The 24512-nt window shown below is 37.0% G+C and overlaps 1 protein-coding gene across 1 annotated transcript; it reads right to left on the bottom strand.

Moving 5' to 3' along the window:
• Positions 1 to 3436: 3436 nt before the first annotated feature.
• Positions 3437 to 21659, bottom strand: MRPS31 (mitochondrial ribosomal protein S31). The gene is made up of 7 exons (XM_045567211.1): positions 21475 to 21659; positions 19564 to 19851; positions 14702 to 14860; positions 13612 to 13749; positions 10799 to 10878; positions 7012 to 7155; positions 3437 to 3733 (listed from the first exon to the last, which is right to left on the bottom strand). The coding sequence occupies exons 1-7, from the start codon at positions 21597 to 21599 to the stop codon at positions 3504 to 3506; spliced, it is 1164 nt and encodes a 387-aa protein (XP_045423167.1). The 5' UTR covers positions 21600 to 21659; the 3' UTR covers positions 3437 to 3503.
• Between the last annotated feature and the right edge of the window lie 2853 nt (positions 21660 to 24512).

Genomic DNA, 24512 nt, shown 5'->3' with positions numbered 1-24512 from the left:
CGTAAATCAACTATAAAATTGCCAGCAAGTTACGCTCCCTGAGCCTCAGTTAGAAATGACAGCACTAGAAAGAAGATATTTGTCCGTCTCAGTTTTGAAATTCTACACTTCATGCTTCATAATTCCTGACTCTTCTTAGTGTGTCCCTCACCCTCAAGTTAGGCTACCAGCTTTGGTGTGGAAGGGACCAAAGCTTGCCAAAGATTGTATATGCTGGTTTGTGTTGCAGTATGGCAGCACGTTAACCAAAGTAAATTTATGTGGCAGAGGTAACTGGATTCTTAATTTTTAATATCTCAGAAAATTTAATAAAGATATTAATCTCATTTAAATGTCTTGATTATACACAGTAATGAATAACAGTTAGCACGTGGTGAAATTCAATCCATGTAATTCAGAAACTGCATTTTAGGGCATTTCAAACTCCTTCCCCATCTAAGCATTTTCAGGGCTGGACACATGGCAGACCCAACTCCCTTCCTCCCCTTTCTTCTCCTGATCCTCTTGGTGAAGGTATAAGGATTGGAGATTCACTCAAAGTCAGAAACCAGTGGCCTGAGTTACCAGCCCCTGGATTATTACAAGTTGACCTAGAGTCTGAAAGAGCAATTTTCCTTATTCCCATGATTCTGGAAAAATGACCTCTCAGTTGCTGTTTCTCACTTACCATCTCATTTAAAAAATTCTTTGTTCTCTGGGGCCACTGTGACATTTGCTCCACTGAACTCTGGTTTTAATATTTTCCTCCCTCAGTCAGTCACAAATAGCCCTGCCAAACTAGCCCCCAGAAACTCTTTGATTGCATTGGTATTCCACTCTTTAAACTCTAATGATTTTTAATCTACACATTAACTACCACTCCAAAGTTCCTACGTTTGTGGTCATCTTGTCAGTGCATCTCACTGACCTACATGAAGAAATTTCTATTTCTTTTACTCTCTATTATCCATCTAATTCTTCCTAAAAGGTATTCTTGAGATTTACTGGAAAAAGTACTTGGTTCTTGGAGTCTGCTGATCTCGAGTTTAAGTGCTGGCTGCATTGCTTACTTACTTAGCAAACTTGAGAAAGTTATTAAATTTCTATAAATGGGAATAATGCCTACTTTACAGGATGTTTCAAAAATTTGGTGAGATAATGTATGTGAAATACACAGCACCAGTTCAGTCTGTCAAGAAGGACCCTGCCAGTGGTGGCTTTGATAACGATAGTAAGGAACTGTAGACCACCATGAACACAGCAGTCACCCCTGCTGGCTTCAGCCACCAAACGCCAGCCCTTCCAGTTTCCTGGACCCTTTGTTAACTGTGCTCTTCTCTGGGATGATATATGGTCCTCTATTTGGCTTGAGAACAGCATTCCTCCTTCAGATGGCTGGAGTATCTTTATTATATACAGTCTGCGATTTGTCATACTAAATTTTTTTTTTTTGAGACGGTCTTGCTCTGTTGTCTGGACTGGAGTGCAGTGGCTTCATCCTACAACACTGCAACCTCAAAGTCTTGGGCTCAAGGGATCCTCCTGCCTCAGGTTCCTGAATAGCTGGGACTACAGGCATGTGCTTCCATGCCTGGCTAATTTTTATATCTTTTGCAGAGATGGGGTCTCATGTTATGTTGCTCAGGCTGTAAAAATTTTTTTTATTGTGGTAACATATACACAACATAAAATTTATCATTTTAACCACTTTTAAGTATATAGTTCAGTGGTGTTAAATATATTCACATGTGCAACAGTCACCATTATCCATACCTGGAACTTTTTTTATTATCCCAAACGGAAACTCTACACCCATTAAACGCTAAATCTCTATTCTCCCCTAGCCCCCAGTCCTTAGAAACCAGCATTCTATTTTTTGTTTCCATGAATTTGCTTATTCTAGGTATCTCATATAAGTGGACTCATACAATATTTGTCCTTCTGTGACTGGTTTGTTTCATTTAGCATAATGTCCTCAAGGTTGTTCCACGTTGTAGCATACATCAGGATTTTACTTCTTCTGAAGACTGAATGATATTCCATTATATGTATATATCATTGTTTATCCATCCATTGATAGACATTTGGGTTGTTTCCACCTTGTGGCTACTGTGACTTTATCATATTTTACATTCTGCAGCAATTTACATCTTTATTTTCAGACCTATTAAGTTTCCTCATACTAATGTACTGAATCTTAGGAAGAGAGTCATGAAAGAATTTTTTAAATTTTCGTTTTGGCCACTTACTCATTTTTTTTGGCAGCCACAAAGACTGGGATTTCTAATTCTATGCTATGATAAGTAGACAATTTAAGCCATTTATCTTTTTTCTGTTTCCTTTTGCAAAAGAGAAAATAGTATTTTCCTAAAATATGATCATGTCAGTTTGGTCTATTTTTATATGTGATAAAAGACTAAGATATTATAAGGATTAGGTATTTAGTTAAAAAAGGAAAGTATGGGATGGGGCAATAAATAGCATGCTTCTTCCCTAACCAAGTTCTGAACTGTTTAAGAGATAGACAGTGAAGAGTATGGCATACGGAGGCCAGAATATTACCTTTATTATGAAGGAAGCTGATTTTGGAGAAGGCAGCTTATCTCTATGTGCAGGCAGATGGCCCTCCTAACTCTGTACTTCAGAATTAGGCAGATCTTCCCAGCCACTCATAGACAGTGACGGCCTGAGACAGGACTGCTACAGGGAAGGTAAAATTGTCAACTGACATGTAGTCTGATTAAATATTTGTCTTTTATACCTGCTATGGTTTGAATGTGTCTCCTCCAAAATTTAGGTGTTGTGAATGTGATAGTATCAAGAGGTGGGGCCTTTAAGAGGTGATTAGGCCATGAGGGCTCCTCCCTAGTGAATGGGATTAAGTGCTCTTATAAAAGGGCTTGACAAAGAGAGTTCATCCCTTTTTGCCCTTCTGCCTTCTGCCATGTGAGGACACAGTGCTCCTCTCCCCCGAGGAAGCAGCATTCAAGATGCCATCAGGGAAGCAGAGGCCACACCCTCAAGAAGCAACAGAACCTGCCAGTACCTTTTTTTCTTTTTGGATGCAGAGTCTTGCTCTGTTGCCCGGGCTAGAGTGAGTGCTGTGGCGTTAGCCTAGCTCACAGCAACCTCAAACTCCTGGGCTCCAGCAATCCTCCTGCCTCAGCCTCCCGAGTAGCTGGGACTACAGGCATGCGCCACCGTGCCCGGCTAATTTTTTCTATATATATTTTAGTTGTCCATATAATTTCTTTTTATTTTAGTAGAGATGGAGTCTCGCTCTTGCTCAGGCTGGTCTCCAACTCCTGAGCTCAAAGGATCCACCCACCTTGGCCTCTCTGAGTGCTAGGATTACAGGCATGAGCCACCACGCCCAGCCAATTACCATATTTTTTAAACAATTTAACATTTATACCAGTCAAATCAGATACAATAATTAACATAATATAGAAAAACTTAGTAAAATTATTTTATTTTGTTGTAACATCCATCTCTAACAGTTTGAAATAAAAATTTCCATGGTCTTAATTGAACTGTATGTTGCTTTCTTTTAGAATGTCCCTTTTTTCATTAAAATAATTTCTAAACCACTCTATGTGTTCAACCTTTTGTTTAACACTCAGATATGGGTTTTTGGAAAGGCCACATGTCACCAGCTCCATGAAGTGGCGAATTGGTCCTTGCTTTGGAAAACCCTCCAGGTATTTATCCAGAAATATATGTTCATGAAATTCTGAACCATCATCATCAAAACCTAGGAAATGAGACAAAACACATTACATTATAATTTTAAATGTAAAGCCTATATCATAAAATATTAATGAGGTACCATATTACAGTTAAAGGCATGAACTTTGGAGTTAGACCTAGGTTTGGCCACTAATTTAACAACTGTGACTGTGGACAAATTAATTAACTTCTCTGAGCATCAGTTTCCTCAGGCCTAATATCAGGATTAGAATAGCACCTTCCTGGGGTTTTTGTAAAGATTAAATAGATACAAAGCATATAAAGATCTTTTACAATGTCTAACATACTATAAATGTTCAAAATGTAGCAGCGATTATTGTTAATGAATATTTTAATAAATATGGCAACCATGAAGAAACTATATTTAAAAATACATAAATAAAACAAGATGAAATCATGAAAAATGTTCCAAGCAGCTCACAGGAAGCCAAGAAAAGACAGAGGATTAAGAAATAGAGAAAATGAACAGAAAAAAACAATAAAATGGGAGACTTAAATCCTAACAAATCAACAATTACTTTAAATATAAATGATCTAAACACACTAATCAAAAGACAGAGATTGGCACAGTAGACAGAAAAACATGATCCAACCATATGCTGTTTACAAGAAATTCACTTCAAACACAATATAGATAGAAAGTAAAAAGCATGACTGGCTACATGAATATCAGATAAAGTAGATCAATAGTCTTTTTAACTTAGAATGCTGCAGGATGGCATAATGAATAGATCCTTCCTGAATTAACCCATGAACCAATGAGAGTCAAGTGGTTTTAACACATATAAAGCAAAGGAAAAAAGGAGAGTGATAAACAAAGTATACTATATACAAAAACAAGTTCTAGATGGATTAAACAGAAAAAGGCTAATGGATTTATATAAAAATTAAATCTCTCTTCACTGAAGACATTCTAAACAGAGTTAAAAGATAAGTAACAAGGACTTCTAGTTAATATGTGACGAATTGAATCCATGCTTAAATCTCTGCTCCCTCCTACCAAATGGCAGTAAAAGAAATAAAAAGCATAAAAGTGCAAAGACTAAGAGAAAAGAAAAAGAAACAATAATGGACAGGAGATGGGAGCAAAATTTTAGATGAAAAGTACACATCTGAGTAGTAACTGACTTAGCAGAGCAGAAGATGCTAAAATCTAAATACCTGTAAAAGGGGAAGACAGTAAGAAGCAAACAGCTTTCAAAAGGCTTCAGGAATTGGAAGCACCAGGTACCCCTGAAGTTAGGAATGGGGATGGGGGGGCAAAACCCAGGAGGATTAATTGAAAATTGGTTCAGAGAATAGTAAGATCTCCCATGTCCCATCTCCCAGCTGCACCTCCAGATGACTATCCTCATCCATTCTCAGAGGAGAGGGACAGTTTACTTTTTGGAGAAATTAAAGTAGAAAGAGAAAATAAGTCACTGGATTTATAAGAGGAGTAAGTGAAAGCCTGTATGCTGAACGGTGAGACACCCCCTTGCCTCCAGTCCCTTTCCCCCACCCAGTTCTCAGAGCACAGCCACAGCGGCAGCCTATGATCTCCAGTCAGGTGATTGGAAGAAGTCTAACTGGAGAAACTCAGTGAGAAGAATTATAAATATGCAGTTAGGGGAGTTACCATATGAAGAGGCTCCTTCCTAAATCCTCTGAAATGAAGCCACCAGTTGACAAGTCCCACCCATTCACACATGTCTAATAAATAGCTTTTCATGGCCTTCTTCTCAAGTATAAATAAATATCCAAAGAACAGCAGACTTTTTTTTAATTCTTTTGTCTCAGTTTGAATCTGGATTTCAGAACAGCAGACATTTTAAGAAATTCTCTAACATAAGTGACAGACACTTTGGCAGAAACTGATACCTCTCTATTAATATCAAAATCCATTTTCCCTTTTTACCATGGTAAAAGAATTAAAAACCTGTATGTGGCTGTTCAGCAATATTACATTTTCCAGCCCCCTTTGAGTTAGCCATGGACATATTATTAAATCTTCACCAACGGAATCTGAATAGTGGCAACATGTGACATTTTCAGGCCAGAGCCTCTGTGATAGTAAAATTGTTTACACCATGCCATCTTTCCCCTTCCTGCAAGCCTGAGCACAACGTGCCTGGGATCTATCTTTAATCATGTAGACCAGAAAATGCCCTACAGAGGGGAGATAAATAAGATGGAAGAAACCTGGATCCTAGAATAATTGTGTACACACAGCTGCTTACTGATCTGGAACTTGAATGATTATATAATATCAAATTAATTTCAATCCTGTTTGAACCATTGCATGTATGGGATCTCAGTGAAACAGCAGCTAGTGTTAACCAAATACAAACTCCAAAATAAAAGGAAACTTTGAGGAAACTAATAGGTACGTACGTAGCAGAGGCAAAGTAATTAAATACCAAGAACAACAAAAATTTACATGTTAAAAATATGACAGCATAAACAAAAACTCAACCGAAAGAATATAAGATAAAAGTTGAGGAGTTTTCCCAGAACATAAAACAAACAAAAAAGAAATAAAGAAAAAGATTGGAGGCTTAGATTATCAAATAAATGACACAAGAAAACTTCCCAGAACAGAAAAATAAAGTCCCCAAATTAAAAGAACTCAATGATGCCTAGAATAATTATTTTAAACAAATAAAATCCCTTACCAGGGATCATCACCCTGAAACTTATGAATATTATGATGAGAAGATGCTAAAAGTTACCAAAGAAGATAAAACATCATAGAATGAATCCAGGATAAAAATGGAAGAATAGCAAAAGCATAAGACAATGGAGCAATGGCTTCACAAGTATGAAATGAAATTATTTCCAATCTCAAATTTTACACTCAGCCATACCTTGCACCTCATTAATGCAATGGTTTTATGACTAGAGGACACAACCATAAGACCTTACAAGTTGCAATGTTCTCCAAATTTAGGCAGAATCTCATACCCCCAATTTAATGTCTTAGAAGATTCACTAAGTAATAATATCCTGCTTAGCAACTAGAAAACCATTATCATTTGCAGTTCTCACCCCTTTTATGTCATAGAAATTCATGATGCATTTTTGCCATATAATTTTACTTCTTCATTTTCCTTATCAAATTCCTAGCATTCAGTGAAACACTAATTCTTTTTTAAAAACCACTGTTAGATTTCTTTTAGGACACCATGAAGATATGTATACAGTGTTCTAAAATTCAGGTAAATATCTAGACTCTGAAATTGAGAATCCGGCAGAAATAATCTCAACCAATAAATTTTATAACCCTTTGAAGTTAATACTTACCTGCTTCATTGTCAATAGGGAACTCCCACAGTTTACCCTCTTTAGTCCACTGGATCATCTCTTCAAACCCATTCTGAAAGGGCTGTTCGTCTACTGTGGCTAACCGTTTGGCAAATTCCACATCCCAAAGTGAAGGTGAAGTGTCTGTATAATAAAACCATTTTACATAAGCAGAAGTCCATGTAGGTATCTTCTTTTAAAAAATGTTATAATCAACTCTGAACTGGTCATATATTTTCAGACCTTGACCCAATTAAATAGTATTAATAAAAGGTTACTGAGAGCTAAAACTGCCAACAAAAATGGTATGTAAAGACTATAACAATGGCAAGCTTAATGTTTGTTTTACTACAATTGCCAGGTAATCACTGGCCCCTTTACTGGAAAGGAAAAAAGAAATTTGTATATTGTTTGAGGGTCTTTTAATGAATGTATTTTTTATACAACATGTGACTTTGATCTGTAAAGTCTAGCCTGTTTATTTTAGTCTGTCAAAACTAGTACTAATGTGCGACTATTAAAGCCCACAGAAATTCAATTAACAGAATATTAATATTAATGATATTATTATTATCCACTAATGGAAACTTAGCACTTCCTCGGTACTTAAATGCTTTTTATGTGTTAGTTCATTTAATCCTCACAACCAACCCAATGAGGAAGATATTATGTTGCCTTATTACCACAATCATATTACATGTTTCAATCATTTATTTACTTTTGAAATTTAAGACATCTTTTCGAGAATGAGTCATATTCCCACCAGTCACTGCTGCTGGGAATGTAAAATGGTATTAACTACCTTGGAAAAACAGTTTGACAGCTTCTTAAAAAGTTAAGACTACCCCTATTTTTCAACACAATCTTTTCACTCCTGGACATTCACCCAAGAGAAAAGACAACACATGTCCACACAAAGACTTATACATGAAAGCTCATGGCAGCTTTCTTTGTAGTAGCCAAATCTGGGTTGTAATTTGGGAAACAACCTAAATGTCCATTAACAGGTAATGGATACAAAAATGTGATACATCCACATAATTATATACTACTTAGTAATAAAAACAAATTACTGGTACATGCAACTGCATAGATAAATCCCAAACCATTATGCGGAGTGAAAGAAGCCAGACACTTTTGTAAGAGTACACACTGTGTAATTTCAGTTATATAAAATTCTAAGAGATGCAAACTAATCCATTGTCACAGAAAGCAGATCAGTGGTTGCCTGAAGATTCTGTGTGTGTGTGTTTGCGACAAAGGACACAAGGAAACTTGTCAGTAATGGAAATGTTCACTATCTTGACTGGCAGTTTCACGGATATATGTATGTCAAAACTCACTGAATCACACAACTTAAATGTGTGGAATTTGTTGCACATAAATTATACCTTCATAAAGCTGTAAAAAATGAATATCACTAGCCACTCTTTTCCCTAAAATTTTATTCTTTACTTATTTTTTCAAACCTTTTTAATCTTTTTTTCAGTGTGAATTTGATTTTTTAAATAAAATAGGATCATATAGTTTAGTGACCTGTTTTTTTCACTTACTAGCTACATCACAATTAACTTCCTATCATTGGATATTTTGATCATTTACATATTTTCTCTTTTAAACACCTTATAGTTATGGTAATGAATATCCTTATAGTTATACTTTTGCACATATCTGGAATTATTTCCTTAGAATAAATTCCTAGGAACAAAATTCCTGGGTTAAAGGCATAGAACACATATGATTTATTCTCCAGCCTACCTTTTTATCTACTTTTGCCAACCCCACTGAAACATCCCAACAAACAGCTCATTTACTCTTCTACCTAGGTAAGCTTTATCTATTTTGCTTTTTCTGAATCTGTTTCTATGCACCTTTATGTGCAGGAATGTGTCTAACACACACTGACTGGTGCTTTTTAAGTATGTTGGCCTAGATCATTGGATACTGAGAAAAGATCACAACAGTTAGACTGAAATCAGCCATATTTACAGAGCAGTCACAACAGCAAGATAACTTAATTAAGCTGTAAATGTAAGCCTAATTAAGCTATATTGCCTGTTGACTCTAGGTTACACTAGGATAACCAGTAGGGCCTATGACTACATCCTTTGCAGCGGTAGTAAGAACTGACTGGGGAACCAGATGTGGGAATCACGGGACAGAAGAACTCAGTCAGTAAGTAATTACTGAATGCCAACTATACTTCAGGCATTATTATAAGTGGTAGGAAAACAGCAGTGTACAATTGCTAAATTTAAGTTTCCACATTACTGCTATTCTTGTATTTAATTGGGAACAAAAGACATTCTTTAGACTCATGCAAGTATAGCTTATTAAAATAGTAACTTCATGTGTAAACTATTGTGTAAATTTGTGTGCTATTTTCCTCCTTAGAGTATAATCATTTTATATTGTTTTATAAAATACATAAAACTTCAGTGCTTCCTTGCCAGCTAATTTCAATCTTAGGAATAAGATTTTTTTTTGGGGGGGAGGTTGGGGGAGGCAAGGGCAATATACATAACCTAAACTTTTGTAGCCCCACAATATGCTGAAATAAAAAAAAAAAGAAAAAAGTAAGCTGTCTCCTTCAAGATTCCAAGTTTCTCTTTCCGCTAGACAATGGCAGCTGTCCTGACAACAAATTCCGTTTTGAAGCAAGCTTAACGGATACCACTCGAACAGAGGAGAGGTGATTCATTCTTCATGCCTTTGCATTATGCATTTCCTTTTCATCATACACAATAGAATGCAGTTTTCACAATACAAGAAGGGGGTTGTTCTTTTAGCTTTGCTTTCAGTTCAAATGAGGAAACACTGACTGAATTAACTCCTTTCCTGTGGATAGATATTGTACAACTCAGTTTATTCAAAGGAGAATTTAAGATTCAAGATTCAAGAATTTAAGATTTAAGATAAGCCACTTGACTAGGGGGTACATGGTATACAAACATGAGTGAGACCTAACCCTTAATACCAAGGAGTTATTGAATAGCTGGAAAATCAGAAGTTTAGATGAGTAATGGGTAGAAAGACTAAATGAGCCACTGGAGGCTGGCCTAGGCCTATCACATGCAACATTATTTCTACCAAGATCCAAAAAGCTAACTTCCATTCTTCAGAAATACTCATCACTTATAAGCTGGAGACCATATGTATTGAGTTTCTTCATTTCTCTTATCAGTAAGCCAAATTTAAAGCAAGCAAGAGGATACTCTTATTTCTCTTTCAGAATTAAAATGGCAAATTTGAAGAATTTGCTTCTTACCCAAAGAGGAAAAAGGGAAGAATAGAGAACAAAGAGTAACCGCGCATAAGGAAAAAACACTACAAGTCTATTAAATATATTCCCCAAATGTTCTTCCCATCTCCTGAACAATCACAAAAGCACTTCAATAAGTTATTTCTATAAAGGCTATCTCCTCCACTATACAGGAAACTGCTGAGAAACCATAGCTTATCTTTGTGTAACAGCACAAAGATCCATTGCAAATTGTAGGTGATTACTAATATTCTAACCCAAATTAACAGCCAATCTATACCTCTGTATTCATATAGCCGGTGGCACTTACCTCCCATTGTCTCACAGAATGCAACATTTCAAGGAAGAAACTTGACCGAGACTAGCAATGTTGACAACTACATTCATAAGCAGGATCCAGGCCAATGATGGGATGGAATATTAAAATATTGAGCCATTATACCATCAAAACACTAAGGACATCTTTGAAAGGAGTGTTTCTCCACTTGAGAAACAGTGGTTTTTTTTTTTTTTTCCTTAACAAACCTGTTTCAGTTGCTTCTTCAGTAACTGCCTTAATGTCAAAAATATCAAGTCGCCTCCCCTTGAATAAATCTTTCCTAGGACTAAATAAAAGAAAAAATATTTTAATGAATATATTTATAAACTGTCAACAAAGTATGAGAAAAAATTTTTACATGAAATATTCTATGTAGAAATTAAAAATAATTTCACTGACCCACACAAGACATTTTAGCTAAATTGCCATATTTCTAAGACCAGTAATTAAAAACAGGAACATGTGTACTTGAATTTTTGCTTCACTAAACAAGAAAGCAGTTACAGTGGTTTAGTTTCCAAAATACCTAATTGAAAAGATTAGTTTAATTTGCCATACTCTTTGATATCTTTAGTATTAAAGTCATAGAAAACTCAGTGTTGTAAAAAGCCATAATAATATGCTACAATTAAAACTACTAAAGTAAACATTTAAGAGCAGAAAACACTAAAATGTTTAATTACAGATTATAATTATAAAAGATTCCACAGATAATTCAAAACATCCCCTCTTATAAAGCAATCATTCTGCAGTTTAAAAATAAGTATTAACTTTCTTTACATAACCATTTTTAATTAACTATTGACATTAAAGTCAGAGTTAATCGGTAACATTTTCTTGTATACTTGATAATCGACTGCTTTATGCCTCAATTCACATACTTACTTGAATACATTTACTGGCAGATTAAAAACACGTTTATAAACTGGAGGGTTAATTTAAAAAAAAAATTGAATACTCCTTTACAGACTACATTACTTTTTTCTACTAAATGAAACTAATTGGAAAAAATGCAAATATGATTTTTTTTTTTTTTTTTTTGAGACAGAGTCTCACTTTGTTGCCCGGGCTAGAGTGAGTGCCGTGGCATCAGCCTAGCTCACAGCAACCTCAGACTCCTGGGCTTAAGCGATCCTACTGCCTCAGCCTCCCAAGTAGCTGGGACTACAGGCATGAGCCACCATGCCCGGCTAATTTTTTTTTTTGTATATATATTTTTAGTTGGCCAGATAATTTCTTTCTATTTTTAGTAGAGACGGGGTCTCACTCTTGCTCAGGCTGGTCTCGAACTCCTGACCTCGAGCGATCCACCCGCCTCGGCCTCCCAGAGCTAGGATTACAGGCGTGAGCCACCGCGCCCGGCCCAAATATGATATTAAAGTTAACTAAAGTGATCTCAAATCATATAAGCTTTCCTCTAGCAGATTCCCAAGTATTTGTAAACAAAGGCCTTTATGCTCCAAAATTATCCCTCAATTGTGTGTCAGGTAAACAGGATGAGGGAATGCTGCAGTAAAGTATGGAATTGTAAGAGGAATGTACTAAAAAGAAAGGGAACGAACATTTGCTGAGTACCTACTATATATTAGATAGTTTACATGGATGTCTATAGATAGGTATTTCTTTTCTATTCCTCAAGAAAACCATTTAAGCTAGGTTTCACTTTCAGCATTTTACAGATGAGGAAACAGGCTACAAAAAGTGCCCCAGTCACAGAATTAGACAGTGGTAGCGCCAAGACTCTAAGGCAGGCCTGTGTGAACTATCAGTCTCCAACAGAAGGAATCAGTCCAGGCCTGGGTTGTCTCAGTTGCCCCAAATCCTGCCCATGTCATAGCAGGGTGAACAACTTGGCATCTGACCACTGCTTCTCCTTATTCCCCTTTAGTTGGCTTTTTAACACAGGCCTTGTATGCACAGAAACCCCTTTCCTACTTTTTTAGCTTCTCCCTTGCTGCCTTCTAATCTGTAACAGCAGCTATTATAATATCATTAAAAATCAAACTATATACCATTCTGATGTAGTTGCATAGAATCATGGCACAGACAACTGATTCAATTAAATTTTCTTGAGGATTGGCTGATTCAATTAAATATTCTTAAGTAAAACTCCAAGTACATTTTCTACTTTGTTCAATAATATGTCACGGATATTAAATTAATTTAAATTAGTAATTCAAATAATCTTCCAAAGTCACCATAACCTCTTGAATTTCCTGCGTTAACTGCTGACCATCTTTTCCAGTCTTTGTGTACAAATCAGTAATTTAACACCTGGAAGGAGTTAACGCAAGATCCTGATTATACTTAAATCCACAGGATACACAACATATTGAAAATACTCTAATTGTGAGCGCATCCTGCTACAAAGATGTTAATTTTTGTCAGACCATGCCAATATCCAGTTCCTCCTTCTAAACTATCACTTTCAGGGTTTAAAGGAGAGAAAGAACAGACACTACTAAATACAGAACAACTTTCGATTATAAAATATATAAGGCATGGCTCAGAATCTTTAACAGCAAATTAGCAAATTCAAATGGCTACAAATAATCTATTAACCAATTTTAGGTATTATATGGACATTTTTCCTTTTTTTTTCTTTGATGGTAGTTATTTCTCTCAAGGTATGATGTAAGATGACCACATACAGAGGATATATGACTATATAGTGTTAGGCACTTATAGTAAGAATGAAAAAATAATGCTTCTTGCAAAACGTTTATCTGTTTAGAATTTAGCAAGCTCCACTTCTAAATCAGAGGACCTCTATCCAGCATGGGTAGATGTGAGGCAGGGCTCATTTTGATTTAAGGTATGGAAAAATCTAGGACTGCTAAATCCAGGACATCTTTCCTTCTCTAGGAAATGGTATCAGAGAGTAAGCACACAGCTGTAAATGCATTCCTAATGCTTAGGCACCCATCAGCAATAATATACACAAGCAATAAAGCAAATCTACAGTTAATGTAAAAACAAACCACACAAACAAAATCCAATAGGCTACAAAGCCTGATACCTTCTTCTAAGCTCAGCAGTCTTCTCCCGGCTAACATAATTGTCAAATCCTTCATCAAACTTAATCTGATGCTCTGGTCTTGTTCCTACTCTGGCTGTAGATCTGGCAACTTTCATATTTGATATTATGTTACCAACGCTGAAATAATAAGAAGGTATATTAGTTACAGAACAGTAATAAACTTTCTTAAACAGGAGATTGATATCACTTACTATTTCACTTTTATGCACTAATATAGCATAAAAAGTTATGCTTAAATAAAAAATGTCACATATTAACATTCATGTAAGAGACCATTAAGATTCGTTTACTTCTATCTTTTAAAGATGTTCTTCAGAAATCTTCATGTAAAACATAAATTAAAAGTATCACTTATGAAAAATTAAGAAACATCCAGAGAAGCTGATAGGAAAGCACAATCAATATCTGTAGGCCTAGCATCTACATTCAGTAAGGAAATTAAAGTTTAGATTTAGCCATTTTTATTTGTTGCCTTGAGTCACTTGACTGACAGTCCAGATATTTATTTTTTTAACTTCCTGAGATAAATCTGTTACACATGCTTATTAAGAATGACTGATACAGATCACTCTCCAAAACGAAGCAGGGCCACTACTTATTACATGTGGGCCGCAGCAGTATAACCTGGCATAAAGCAATGAGAGAAAAGAATAAGTAGAAAGATGTCAGCTCAAACATAAAACTAAGAGAAAAAAGAGAAGGAAACAGGCCTGAAGATTATTATACTGTGAGTAACACCAGCAAACTAACTGAAAAAAAAAATTAATTTTCTCAGAGAAACTATCTTATTCTGTTATTTTTAATAACATTACTGAATTTACCATTTCTTTTTCATGGACAAGAAACCATGTAACTTCCTAAAAGAAAAGTTTATCATTCAACTGGTCTTTTAAAAACTACAATCTTACTTGAGATGTAACTTTTTAAAAAAATCAAATTGCTAAAATTCCATTTATGAGGTATATTTTATATATAAATGTACATATTGTGTGTATTATATTATCAGCTACTTGAAAATGGCCTACTTTGAGATATAAACATTACTGACATAACTATTTGATTCACTCACCTAATTTTAGGTCTCTCCCCATCTTTCTGTGCCTTTGAGTCTTCCTCGTGCTTCCGGAGCTGCCTGAGCAGTTCTGACTTGGTCGTCTGCTTGTCGAAAGGGAGAGAATCTGCAACAGCAGATGCAGCAGCCACCAACTCAGGACTCAGGGGCTCACTTCTGAAAAAGAAAATGAAAAACAAATGAGAAAGAGGCCGGGCGCAGTGGCTCACGCCTGTAATCCTAGCACTCTGAGAGGCTGAGGCAGGAGGATCGCTCAAGGTCAGGAGTTCAAGACCAGCCTGAGCAAGAGCGAGACCTGGTCTCTACTAAAAAAATAGGAAGAAATTAACTGGACAACTAAAAATATATAGAAAAAATTAGCTGGACATGATGGCACATGCCTGTAGTCCCAGCTACTCAGGAGGCTGAGGCAGGAGGATTGCTTGAGCCCAGGAGTTTGAGGTTGCTGTGAGCTAGGCTGATGTCACAGCATTCTAGCCCAGGCAACAGAGTGAGACTCTGTCTCAAAAAAAAAAAAAAAAAAAAAGGTAAGAAAAAAGAAGGATTACTTATTATGCCATTAGTTCACTGAAAAGTAAAATGATTTTGGGAGGAAAACTTTCTGTCATTCCAAAAAGTATTCATTCAATTCAATTTCTAACAAAAGCAAGAATTCTCAAATATTAGTTACTGGTTTTATATAAACTTTGAAATGTTAAAAGTTAAAGTTAATGGCTACTTGCTGAAGCAAAATACTAACCAGAACAATATGTTAAAGTAAAGAGGTGAGGGATCAGCCTCAAAAATTATAAATTAGTGGAATTTTTAATTACATGCCATTTAATTTTAAAAACAATACAGATTGCAAGCAAATATTACATAAAGGTGCTTAACCTGTTCATAGAAGATTTACTCATAATGGCCCCAAACTGGAACTAACCCAAACGTCTATCAGAATGGATAAACAAATTGTGATATGTCCATACAATGGAATTATACTCAGCTCACACCAACAACATGAATGAAACTCATACACATTAGACCAAATGAAAGACGTTGGACACAAAGTGTACACACTGTATGACTCCATTTATGTCAAGTTCCAGAACATGCAAAACTAATCTAAGGTGAAAAACAAACCAACAAACATCAGAACAGCAGATGCCTCAGGACAGAAGGCTACTGACTGGGAAGATGGAAATGGGAAAGATTCTGTGTCTTGATAAGTGCATGGGTTACATGGGCTTATCCACTGTCAAAATCCTACAGCTGAGATTTGTACACATTATGTAAATTTTACACACAAAGAGTGATAAATCATCACCATCAAGTAGGAGATGGAAATGATACAAGAATGACAAAATCTTGATCATTGTTGAAGTTGGGTGACAGGCACAAAGTGTTTATACAATTTTGTATACTTGGCATATGTTTTACATTTTCCATAAGAAAAACCTTTCACTAAACCTTCAGACCATAAGACTACCAGACACACCTGGCCCCATCTATTCAGGAAGATAACAGATAGAACCACAGCAGGCTAGCAGGGCAGCCTCGGGTGTCCCTCTCAGTGGGAGTCCTCGCAGTGTTCATGAGGGTGACACTTCAGAGTTATCCCAGAATTAGGATATGAGATCTGCATCATGCAGACACAGGAGGCAATATCTCTTGTAACAACGTCACATGCAGAGTTTCCACGGTCCCTGCGAAAGACATGCAGTAACAAGAGTAACTGCACTCAAGGAAGCCCTAAGTATGGGGTCCCCATCAGGTACCTGCAGTTCTCCCAGGCTCGATGCAATCTATCAATCAGGGGTCAATTTTGTCATGACAATGTTGCCTACAATATAGCTGACATTCTACAGGTATCAGGTTACCAAGTCAGGCAGGTTATATTTTCAGAAAATAGAGACAGCAATATTTCTGGTCTCACATGCTCTTCCAAAACATTGCCACACCCCATCAAGAGGGGGAATCCATCTCCCCTCCCCTCAAAACCAGAGGAAACTTTGTGACTGCCTTGATGAACAGAACACGATAGAAGTGACACACTGTGACCTGTGAGTGTACATCATATAATGTGATACAGCTTTCACTTGCATCTCTCTTGAGACATTTATCTTTGGAACCCAGCTGCCAGGCAAGAAGCCCAGGCCACATGGAAAGGCTACAGGTAAGTGTACTGGCCAAGAGCCCCAACTAAAGTCTCAACCAACAGGCAGCACCAACCACTGGAAATATAAGTGAACAAAGCTTCAGATGATTCCAGATCCCAGCCTTGACTCTACTCTAGCTAAAGCTGAGTGGGGGAGACACACATTCGCCCCTTGGAACTCTGGTTCCCAAACTGTGCCCTAAGGCACTCTGGGGTACCATAGGGAAATACAGCCACATCTGCCAGTAACTATATAAACTGGCAGTTCACAGTTTTAACATACATTCATTCCTCGGTATCTTCAGGGGTAGGTGGTGGGGTGGTGGGATGGGAATGTTGTTTCCAGGATCCCATCCTCCCCACAGATGGATGCACAAGTTCCTTATATAAAATGGCATAGTATTTGCATATAACCAGTGCAATCCTCCCATACGGTTTAAATAATCTCTAGATTACTTATAATACCTAACACAGTATAAATGCTGTGTAAATAGTTGTTATACTGTATTTTTTAATTGGTACTATTTTTATTGTTGTATTGTTACTTATTGTTTTTTTAAAAAATACTTTCAATCTGTGGCTGGTTGAATCTGAGGATGCAGAACCCAAGAATACAGCAGCCCACTGTATATTGCTGCATTCTTTTTGATGATATCGTATCTTTGTTAAGATGGTCTCAGCAGTTGCTGTGATAAAAAAACAAGCACCCCACAAAAATCAATGTGGAACAGGGTTGAAGGTGGCAATGTCCAATCTCATTCCAAGGCTAGGTCATTAAAAAAAAAATAAAACTTCCTCTTGGCTCACTTTCTCTTGAGACACTTGCTCCTGGAACCCAGCCACCATGCTGTGAGAACGCCCAGGCCACAAAGAGAGGCCATACATAGGTGTTTCTGCTAACATCTACGCTAAGGTCTCAGCTGACAGCCGGCATCAACTGCCAGGACAGTGAGTGAGCAAACCAGATGATCCAGCCCTGAGACTTCTAAGTCTTCCAACTGAAGCCCCAGACACCATGAAGCAGAGACTAGCCTTCCCCACTGTATTCTCTCCAAATTGCTGATCCATAGAACCTGTGAGGACAATAAATGGTTGTTTTATGCCACTGAGTTTTGGGGTTATTTGTAATGTAGCCATGGTAACCATCACTGACAGTTTGGTTACATACAAAGAAATACATAATACAAAAAAATATATAATACAAAGAAAGAAAACAAAGTCAGACTACACATGGAGCAATGATGATAGTACATCATGAAGCAAGGATTATGACTAACCCAATTCTGTGCACCTGGGATTCCTTAAAAAAAGGAAAGGGGGCAAAAATAACTAAAAGATACATTTTTTAAAACCCCAAAAAATGTACCTCATTCACCAATCTTTAGTTGTAGGACTTAAGCCTCTCTTCTCTGAACATAAGACCACTGATAGAAGGTTCCAAGATATATCTTCTATATATATCACACACATAAGACATCCTCTAATATTTCCAATTTTGGTTTTAGTGGAAAAGTGGAACAAGAATGTAAAAAAAGCTTACAAAGCAATCTAAGTATAGAATCCTTTTACATTTTTGTGCTTGTCTTATTCATACCTAATTGTAGAGCAGTTTTAAAAATTACCTTTACTATTTCCAAAGTAGTCAACCCATTTCAACCATTTCTGTAAGTTATTTAATAATTAAGTTGCATGATTACAATAAAGAGCACAAGGGGTCATAAATAGGTCTGGGAGCTTAATAAATGTCATTCTTGATAATTATTTATATGTGTATGTGTGTGCATTATTTATTTCTATATACTTAGATATAACTGTTTTGTTTCTAAAAGGAGGAGGAAGAGGTACCTATTATGGGCACTCATTGTTTGAATTAGCTTATTCTTTACCACTCAATTATACTTTCCAGAAGTACTTTTGATACAGTGTAGAAGCCAAGCAGTTCCATAAAAATGTTAAATCACTCTGGGAAACAAGAATCTACATTATCTGTTCTGATAAGAGAAGCCAGTGATGGGTATCTTATAACCACATACCTTATTACTTGAATCAATGATGTCAGTCATGTAAAATAAAATACATCACCATTTCATGTATCACTAAAACAAAATACTGCCATTTAACCTCTAACACAATGCTAAGATATCACTGATTGCACTTAGAATCAATTAAATATAATACTCTTTTGACAAGCACAAGTAATTATGATACCCTGAGGAAACCACTAAGCTGAAAGCACTGATAATCATTGCTCCAAAGAAGTCATATAGGATAGTTGTAATCAATATGCTAAAACTCTACCCCGAAGGAATTTTTAAGATGGAAAATTTCAAATAAGCAAGTCCTTTACAGACGTGAAACTATCTTCAAATCAAGATGTAAATGATATTATTAATTAGTAGCTTAAAGGGGCAATAAAATGGCAGTTAGTAACACTGACATATATGCAAGAGAATGTGTGGAATTCTCAATTAGATCACTTCTTTTCTATTCTCTAGATTGTAGAGAATGGAATAACAAGATATCCTCTTGTTATTTAAAATAAAACAATAACAGCATTCCTCAAGTAATTATTGGAGTCCCTGCGTTTACCAGCTGATACGTATTCTTAATTAATTCATTATTTCCCAAGTATTCTAATTAGAAATATTTTTTTACTTGAAGAAAAAGCTTAACTGGAGTTTCAAAAATTAGTATCAAAGAACATTGAAATTACAATTCAATTTACCTCTTCTTTGGAGCATCTTCCGTAGTTTTTTGAAGCCTGCCAAGTGTAGGTTCCAAACTTTTAAGTGGTCTTCTGTTGGGTGGCTTTGTTGTTTGTACATTTACTGTGCTTAATTCAACTTTCATGCCCTTAATAATATCTAACAAGTCTTTTTTCCTACTTTCCTTTACATTGTCTTGGCTCTTTGAAGTCTCCTTGGAAATCTCACCAGTTGGAACAGACTGCTCATCTTTCTTGCTACAGATCACGCTGTTAGTGCCAAAATATCTTTGGATATTATTTTTTGTCCTGGAAAGATGCATTAAAGAAAAAATTAAAAATACAATGCAAAATAATAAAGCAATAACAAACAACTGCTATGCATTTAAAAAATTTTAAATTCAAGCCCTTTCCATTTGCTTTTTATAATTATTAACAATCATAATGGCAGTAATTTACCATTTATTAACATACACTATGTGCTTTGCCTTGTGCAACATATTTTACGTCCATTTTCTCATACCCACATCAACTCCATAAGGTTGGTATCATTCCCATTTTGCAGATAAGAAAACTGAAAATCAGAGAACTTACTCAAGGTCATGCAGCTCAGAGCTCACTAAGACCTAAGCCTCACTAAGACCTACCCCACAAATGGATACAGGTGTGCTGAGATACTGATCACCTGGTCCCTGGGGTGGCCGGGTTTAGGTCGGGGGGAGGCCTGGGGCTGCTGGTGGTCCTAAGTCTGTTGCCTCTCTTTACCCCAGGGTTCAGTACAAATATTTTCTATATATTCCATGACATAAAAAAGGTTGATAAACACTAACACGGTTAATAAATGACAATTTATTATTCTCAAACCCAAATCTGTCAAGTCCTTGCTCTTAATGTGCTATGATCATACCTCTTTAAATTTCTTAATGAGATACATTTATGAAAAAGAACAACACAAATGATTACATCTGTTTTGGACCTGTGCAAAAGATTCCCTAATTCTAAGTAACTCAAATATCCAATATTATTCTGTGGGGTTAAAAATCTCTTTTGATATTTCATATTGAAAACCTCTAAAAACTAAATAATGTGTTAGTTTCAGTAAAAGAGTATAATGTATAAAAAGTCATTCATTAAATATAGCGAACATCTACTCTGTGCTGGGCACTATACCAGGCACTGACAATATATTAGTAAACAAGAATTTTACGGTCCCCACCTTTATGAAGCTAACAGGCTAGAGCACTGCTTTTCAAACTTTTAACATGCATGGGAATGATCTACGCTACTTGCTAAAACACAGATTCATTGGTCCCACCAAAAAATTCTGATTCAGTAGCTCTGGAGAGGGACTGGAGAATCTGTGTTTCTAATAAGCTCCCAGGTGATGCTATTGCCACTGGTCAGAGAACCACATTTGAATGGCTATGTTAAGGAACCTGTGGCCTCAGGGCCACATCTGGCCTTCTGGATCCTTGAATGTGACCTTTTGACTGAATCCAATTTTACAGAACACACCCTTTTAATAAAAGATTAAACGCTCTGTAAGCGTTTTCAATAATAAACAAAGGAATAAATGAAGGAGGCAGGAATGAGACCATCAAATAAGTCTTGGGAGGCAAAAGGTACCAACTTCGCTTAGATAAAGCGAGAGGAGAAAGGGACAAGAGGAATAAGGCGCGGCGTGCAGTAGGAAGCGCACAGGACAGCAGACCAGGCGTGTCATCGTGGCTCCGTCTAGGCACACTATGACCTTGGGCAAGTCATCTTACCTTTCTGCAATTTTTTTCCCTCTCAGATTTAAAGCAATGGCTTCTAAGATCCCGCAGAGAATAACATCGACCCCAGGAAATCGGAGAACGATAATTGAATGTGCAGGAAGGGGGATGGGGTTGCCTGAAGACCTGCGGGGTCAACAGCGCTGAAATGCGTTACCTGACCGTTCCGTGCGGAGCAGCGAGTAGCAGAAGCGCAGCCGCCGATGTCTCCGGGCTTCCGGACAACAAAGGGTGGCGGGAAAGGGGGCGAAGTGGTAGGAGGGCCGAGACTCTAGGAAACATCCCTGAGAAACAAATTGAACAAAAAAACCCAACCGGAAAAGTTCGTCCACCTGCCAAACACGCCCCCCGCGCTCTCTTCCGTTCCCTAACCTGGCGAGTTCCCTTTCCTTTGCGTTCCGGCGGGCAACAGGGGCTGGTAACTATGTTCCAGTCTCGCCCGCGGCCCGGGCCGGTTGCCCCTAGGCGACTCTGCCCTCTCCGCAGTTCCTAGGGTGGAGTCAGTCCTGTGAGCAGGCGACCGCTCGCCGGGTGAGGGAGCACCGGACTCGGCAGCCAGAGGAGTGGAGCGAGTGCTCAGTTGTGCGGAAACTGCTGATGAGGCAAAGAACTGACCCGTTGTTTTCGGGAAAAGGGTCCACAGACTTCATGGTCTCAAAATGAGCCAGGGCCACCGAAGAGATTAAAAAAGATTACCATGGGACATGGTGCCTGATAAATTAAGCCACAGTGACTTCGATAAATTCCCAAAATAATTTCAAAAGTCTGTCCTTTGAAAACCTGTAATTTGTGCAATTCCCCAGAGCAATCATTTATGAGAATGGCAAAAATAAAGCCTGAAAGTGGAAACAGTTTTTCCTCCTCTTTCTATTGTACTATTGACTCACCAGTCATTTTCTTCCCAATGCTCCCTTGAAATGAACTTTCTAGAAACAATGCACCTTTGGCAAGAAGCAGAAATCAACTGAAATGACTCCTGATATAGAGTGACTTTGTCCTAGATGTCCCATGTAATTATGTACTAATTAACTCAACAAGCGTTCCATGAAAATGAAAAAAGAAATCATCCTATATTCTAGTTAGCTATTGCTACACAAAAAACCGCCTAAAACTTAGTAGCATGAAACAACAGTTTATTATCTCTCCTGGTTCTGTGATTGACTAGGCTCAGCTTGGTCTACTCAAGTGATTGTCGTCAGAAAGCACGTAGACTGGACTGGACGTCCAAGATGGTTTCTTCACTCACACATCTGATGCCTCAGCTGGAAAAGCTGGAAGAAACGGCTGCTTGGGCATCTCCATCCCCCACCTGCACCCCATGACCTCTCTACCTGGCTAGCTTGGGCTTCCTCACAGCGTGGCATCTCAGCACATTTGCACTTCTTACAGAGCAGCTGGCTTGCCTTTGAGGGAGCATTTCATGAGGCCCAGACTGAAGCTACATAGCACTGAAAGTCACAGAGCATCACTTCCACTGCATTCTACTGATGCAAAATGAGTCATAGGGCCAGCCTAAATTCAGAGGGAAGAGAATATACTTCCCTTTGAGTACCAGTAAGTATGGCGCATTGGGGGACCATTTTTGGAGACTTGCTACCATATCCTAGGGAACTTTTAATTAAGTCCATTCACTTCATCAGTCTGTTCTGATGACTTTGTTTGTTTAATTCCCAACCATCTTTATGATCTTCTAAGAACTTCATATTTTGATTTATATAAAATTTTGTAAAGAACTGCCATATACATTATTTAGTTTGATCATTATAACAATCATAGTAGGCAAAGCAATGATTTTTATCCCCAATTTACTAATGGGAAAAATGAGCCTCAGACAAGTGAAGTGAATCACGTGGCTGGTGAGTTCCAGCCCACGAGCCCTCTGACTCCAAAGCTGGTCTCTTTCCCAGCTGCTCATGCACACTCAATAGCATATTTGTATTCCTTTGGCATCATTCCAGCCTGAAATCACAACATGTTGAAGCTCAACTAACAACATCCAAGACCCGATGTAAGCAAAGTTGTGCTTCTAAGAAAGAGTATGGTAAGACATTAAGAAAGGGCAAAGGAAACTTTAGTCACATGTCCCGTATAGAGATTTTAATTCGAATGTATTTAAAATCAAGATTGTAGCTGTTGACCGAACTATTTAAAATAAAGGGCTTTTATTATTATACTATTGAAAGCTCTACCCCTAGCACAAATCATCAACAGTAGTGGAATATAAAGTTGATATGAATCATTCATAGCACAAAGTAACTTTTTAAATCAGTCAGTTGTTCACCTTTCCTTCCATCTATTCCTTACCGGGATAATAAATGAGTAACAATGGTCTGAAGTTCTCTTCTTCTTGTCCTTGGTTTCTTTTCCCTTGGTTAAAATTAAATCCTAATAGATACTGAAATGTTTTAAAGTCAGAAATGGAATAGAGAAAGTGGTCAAGGAGACTGCTTAAGGGAAGTTATTGATACTGTGATAATAGTCTTGTCCACATGAGAAAACCTTGTACTGGTAAAATAAACTTACAGGTCACTGCATTGCAATGTCCAATAGGATAGTGATGATTATTCAGATTCTTTAATGAAATGATGCTGTTGCCAAAAAAAAAAATATTGTGTTTCCAAGATTACTTACTCCCTCCAGCTGTCAAACTTGATTTTGTGAAATAAGAAATAAGTTTTTTGGAAAAAGTAGCAATAAATTTGCCATCATGCACCAATGTTAGAGCTGATGTCAAGGTAATCTAAATTGATACATAGATGAATTTCAGATGCGAAGATTGTGAAGAAAATAGTCTGCCTTTTCAAGTCTCAAATATTTACTGGGGACATTGGTTAGCATGAGTGGTTCACAATGCCAAGCAAATGTCAAAGTCAACCAAAAAAAAGAAGAATATTGAGCTCTATGTTATGGAGTTAATTTTATAGGTCTCCTTACCTCCTTAATACATGGAGACAGTTCTCAGGGAAAGAGGCCAAGGCTTGGTACTACTATCCAACAAAGTTATTTGAAGGTTGCCATGTTGCACAGACAGCTCACAAATTTCCCATAATTAGGAAATTGTAATTTTCATAATTAGGGAAAGAAAATTCTAATGTATTTTTTTTTACATGATTTTAAATTTTCTCCCAAGAAAGTAAAAGCAAGCAAATGAAGAGTAAAGCAGTCACACTAAACCTCCACTATTCAGGTGTAGTA

Source organism: Lemur catta, chromosome 13 (genome assembly GCF_020740605.2).
Source record: "Lemur catta isolate mLemCat1 chromosome 13, mLemCat1.pri, whole genome shotgun sequence".
NCBI classification, from domain to species: Eukaryota; Metazoa; Chordata; class Mammalia; order Primates; family Lemuridae; genus Lemur; species Lemur catta.
The sequence above is the reverse complement of the archived record's forward strand: the minus strand, read 5'-3'. Positions and strand labels throughout refer to the sequence as shown.

Bases quoted from the DNA above. Each gene is read 5' to 3' on its own strand.
- MRPS31 (XM_045567211.1), bottom strand. From the start codon at position 21,599: ATGTTTCCTAGAGTCTCGGCCCTCCTACCACTTCGCCCCCTTTCCCGC. The intron at 19,852-21,474 runs GTAACGCATTTC...GCATCTTTCCAG, and splicing joins GCTCCGCACGGAACGGTCAG to GACAAAAAATAATATCCAAA. The intron at 7,156-10,798 runs GTTTGTTAAGGA...TTTATTATACAG, and splicing joins TGAAGAAGCAACTGAAACAG to ACACTTCACCTTCACTTTGG.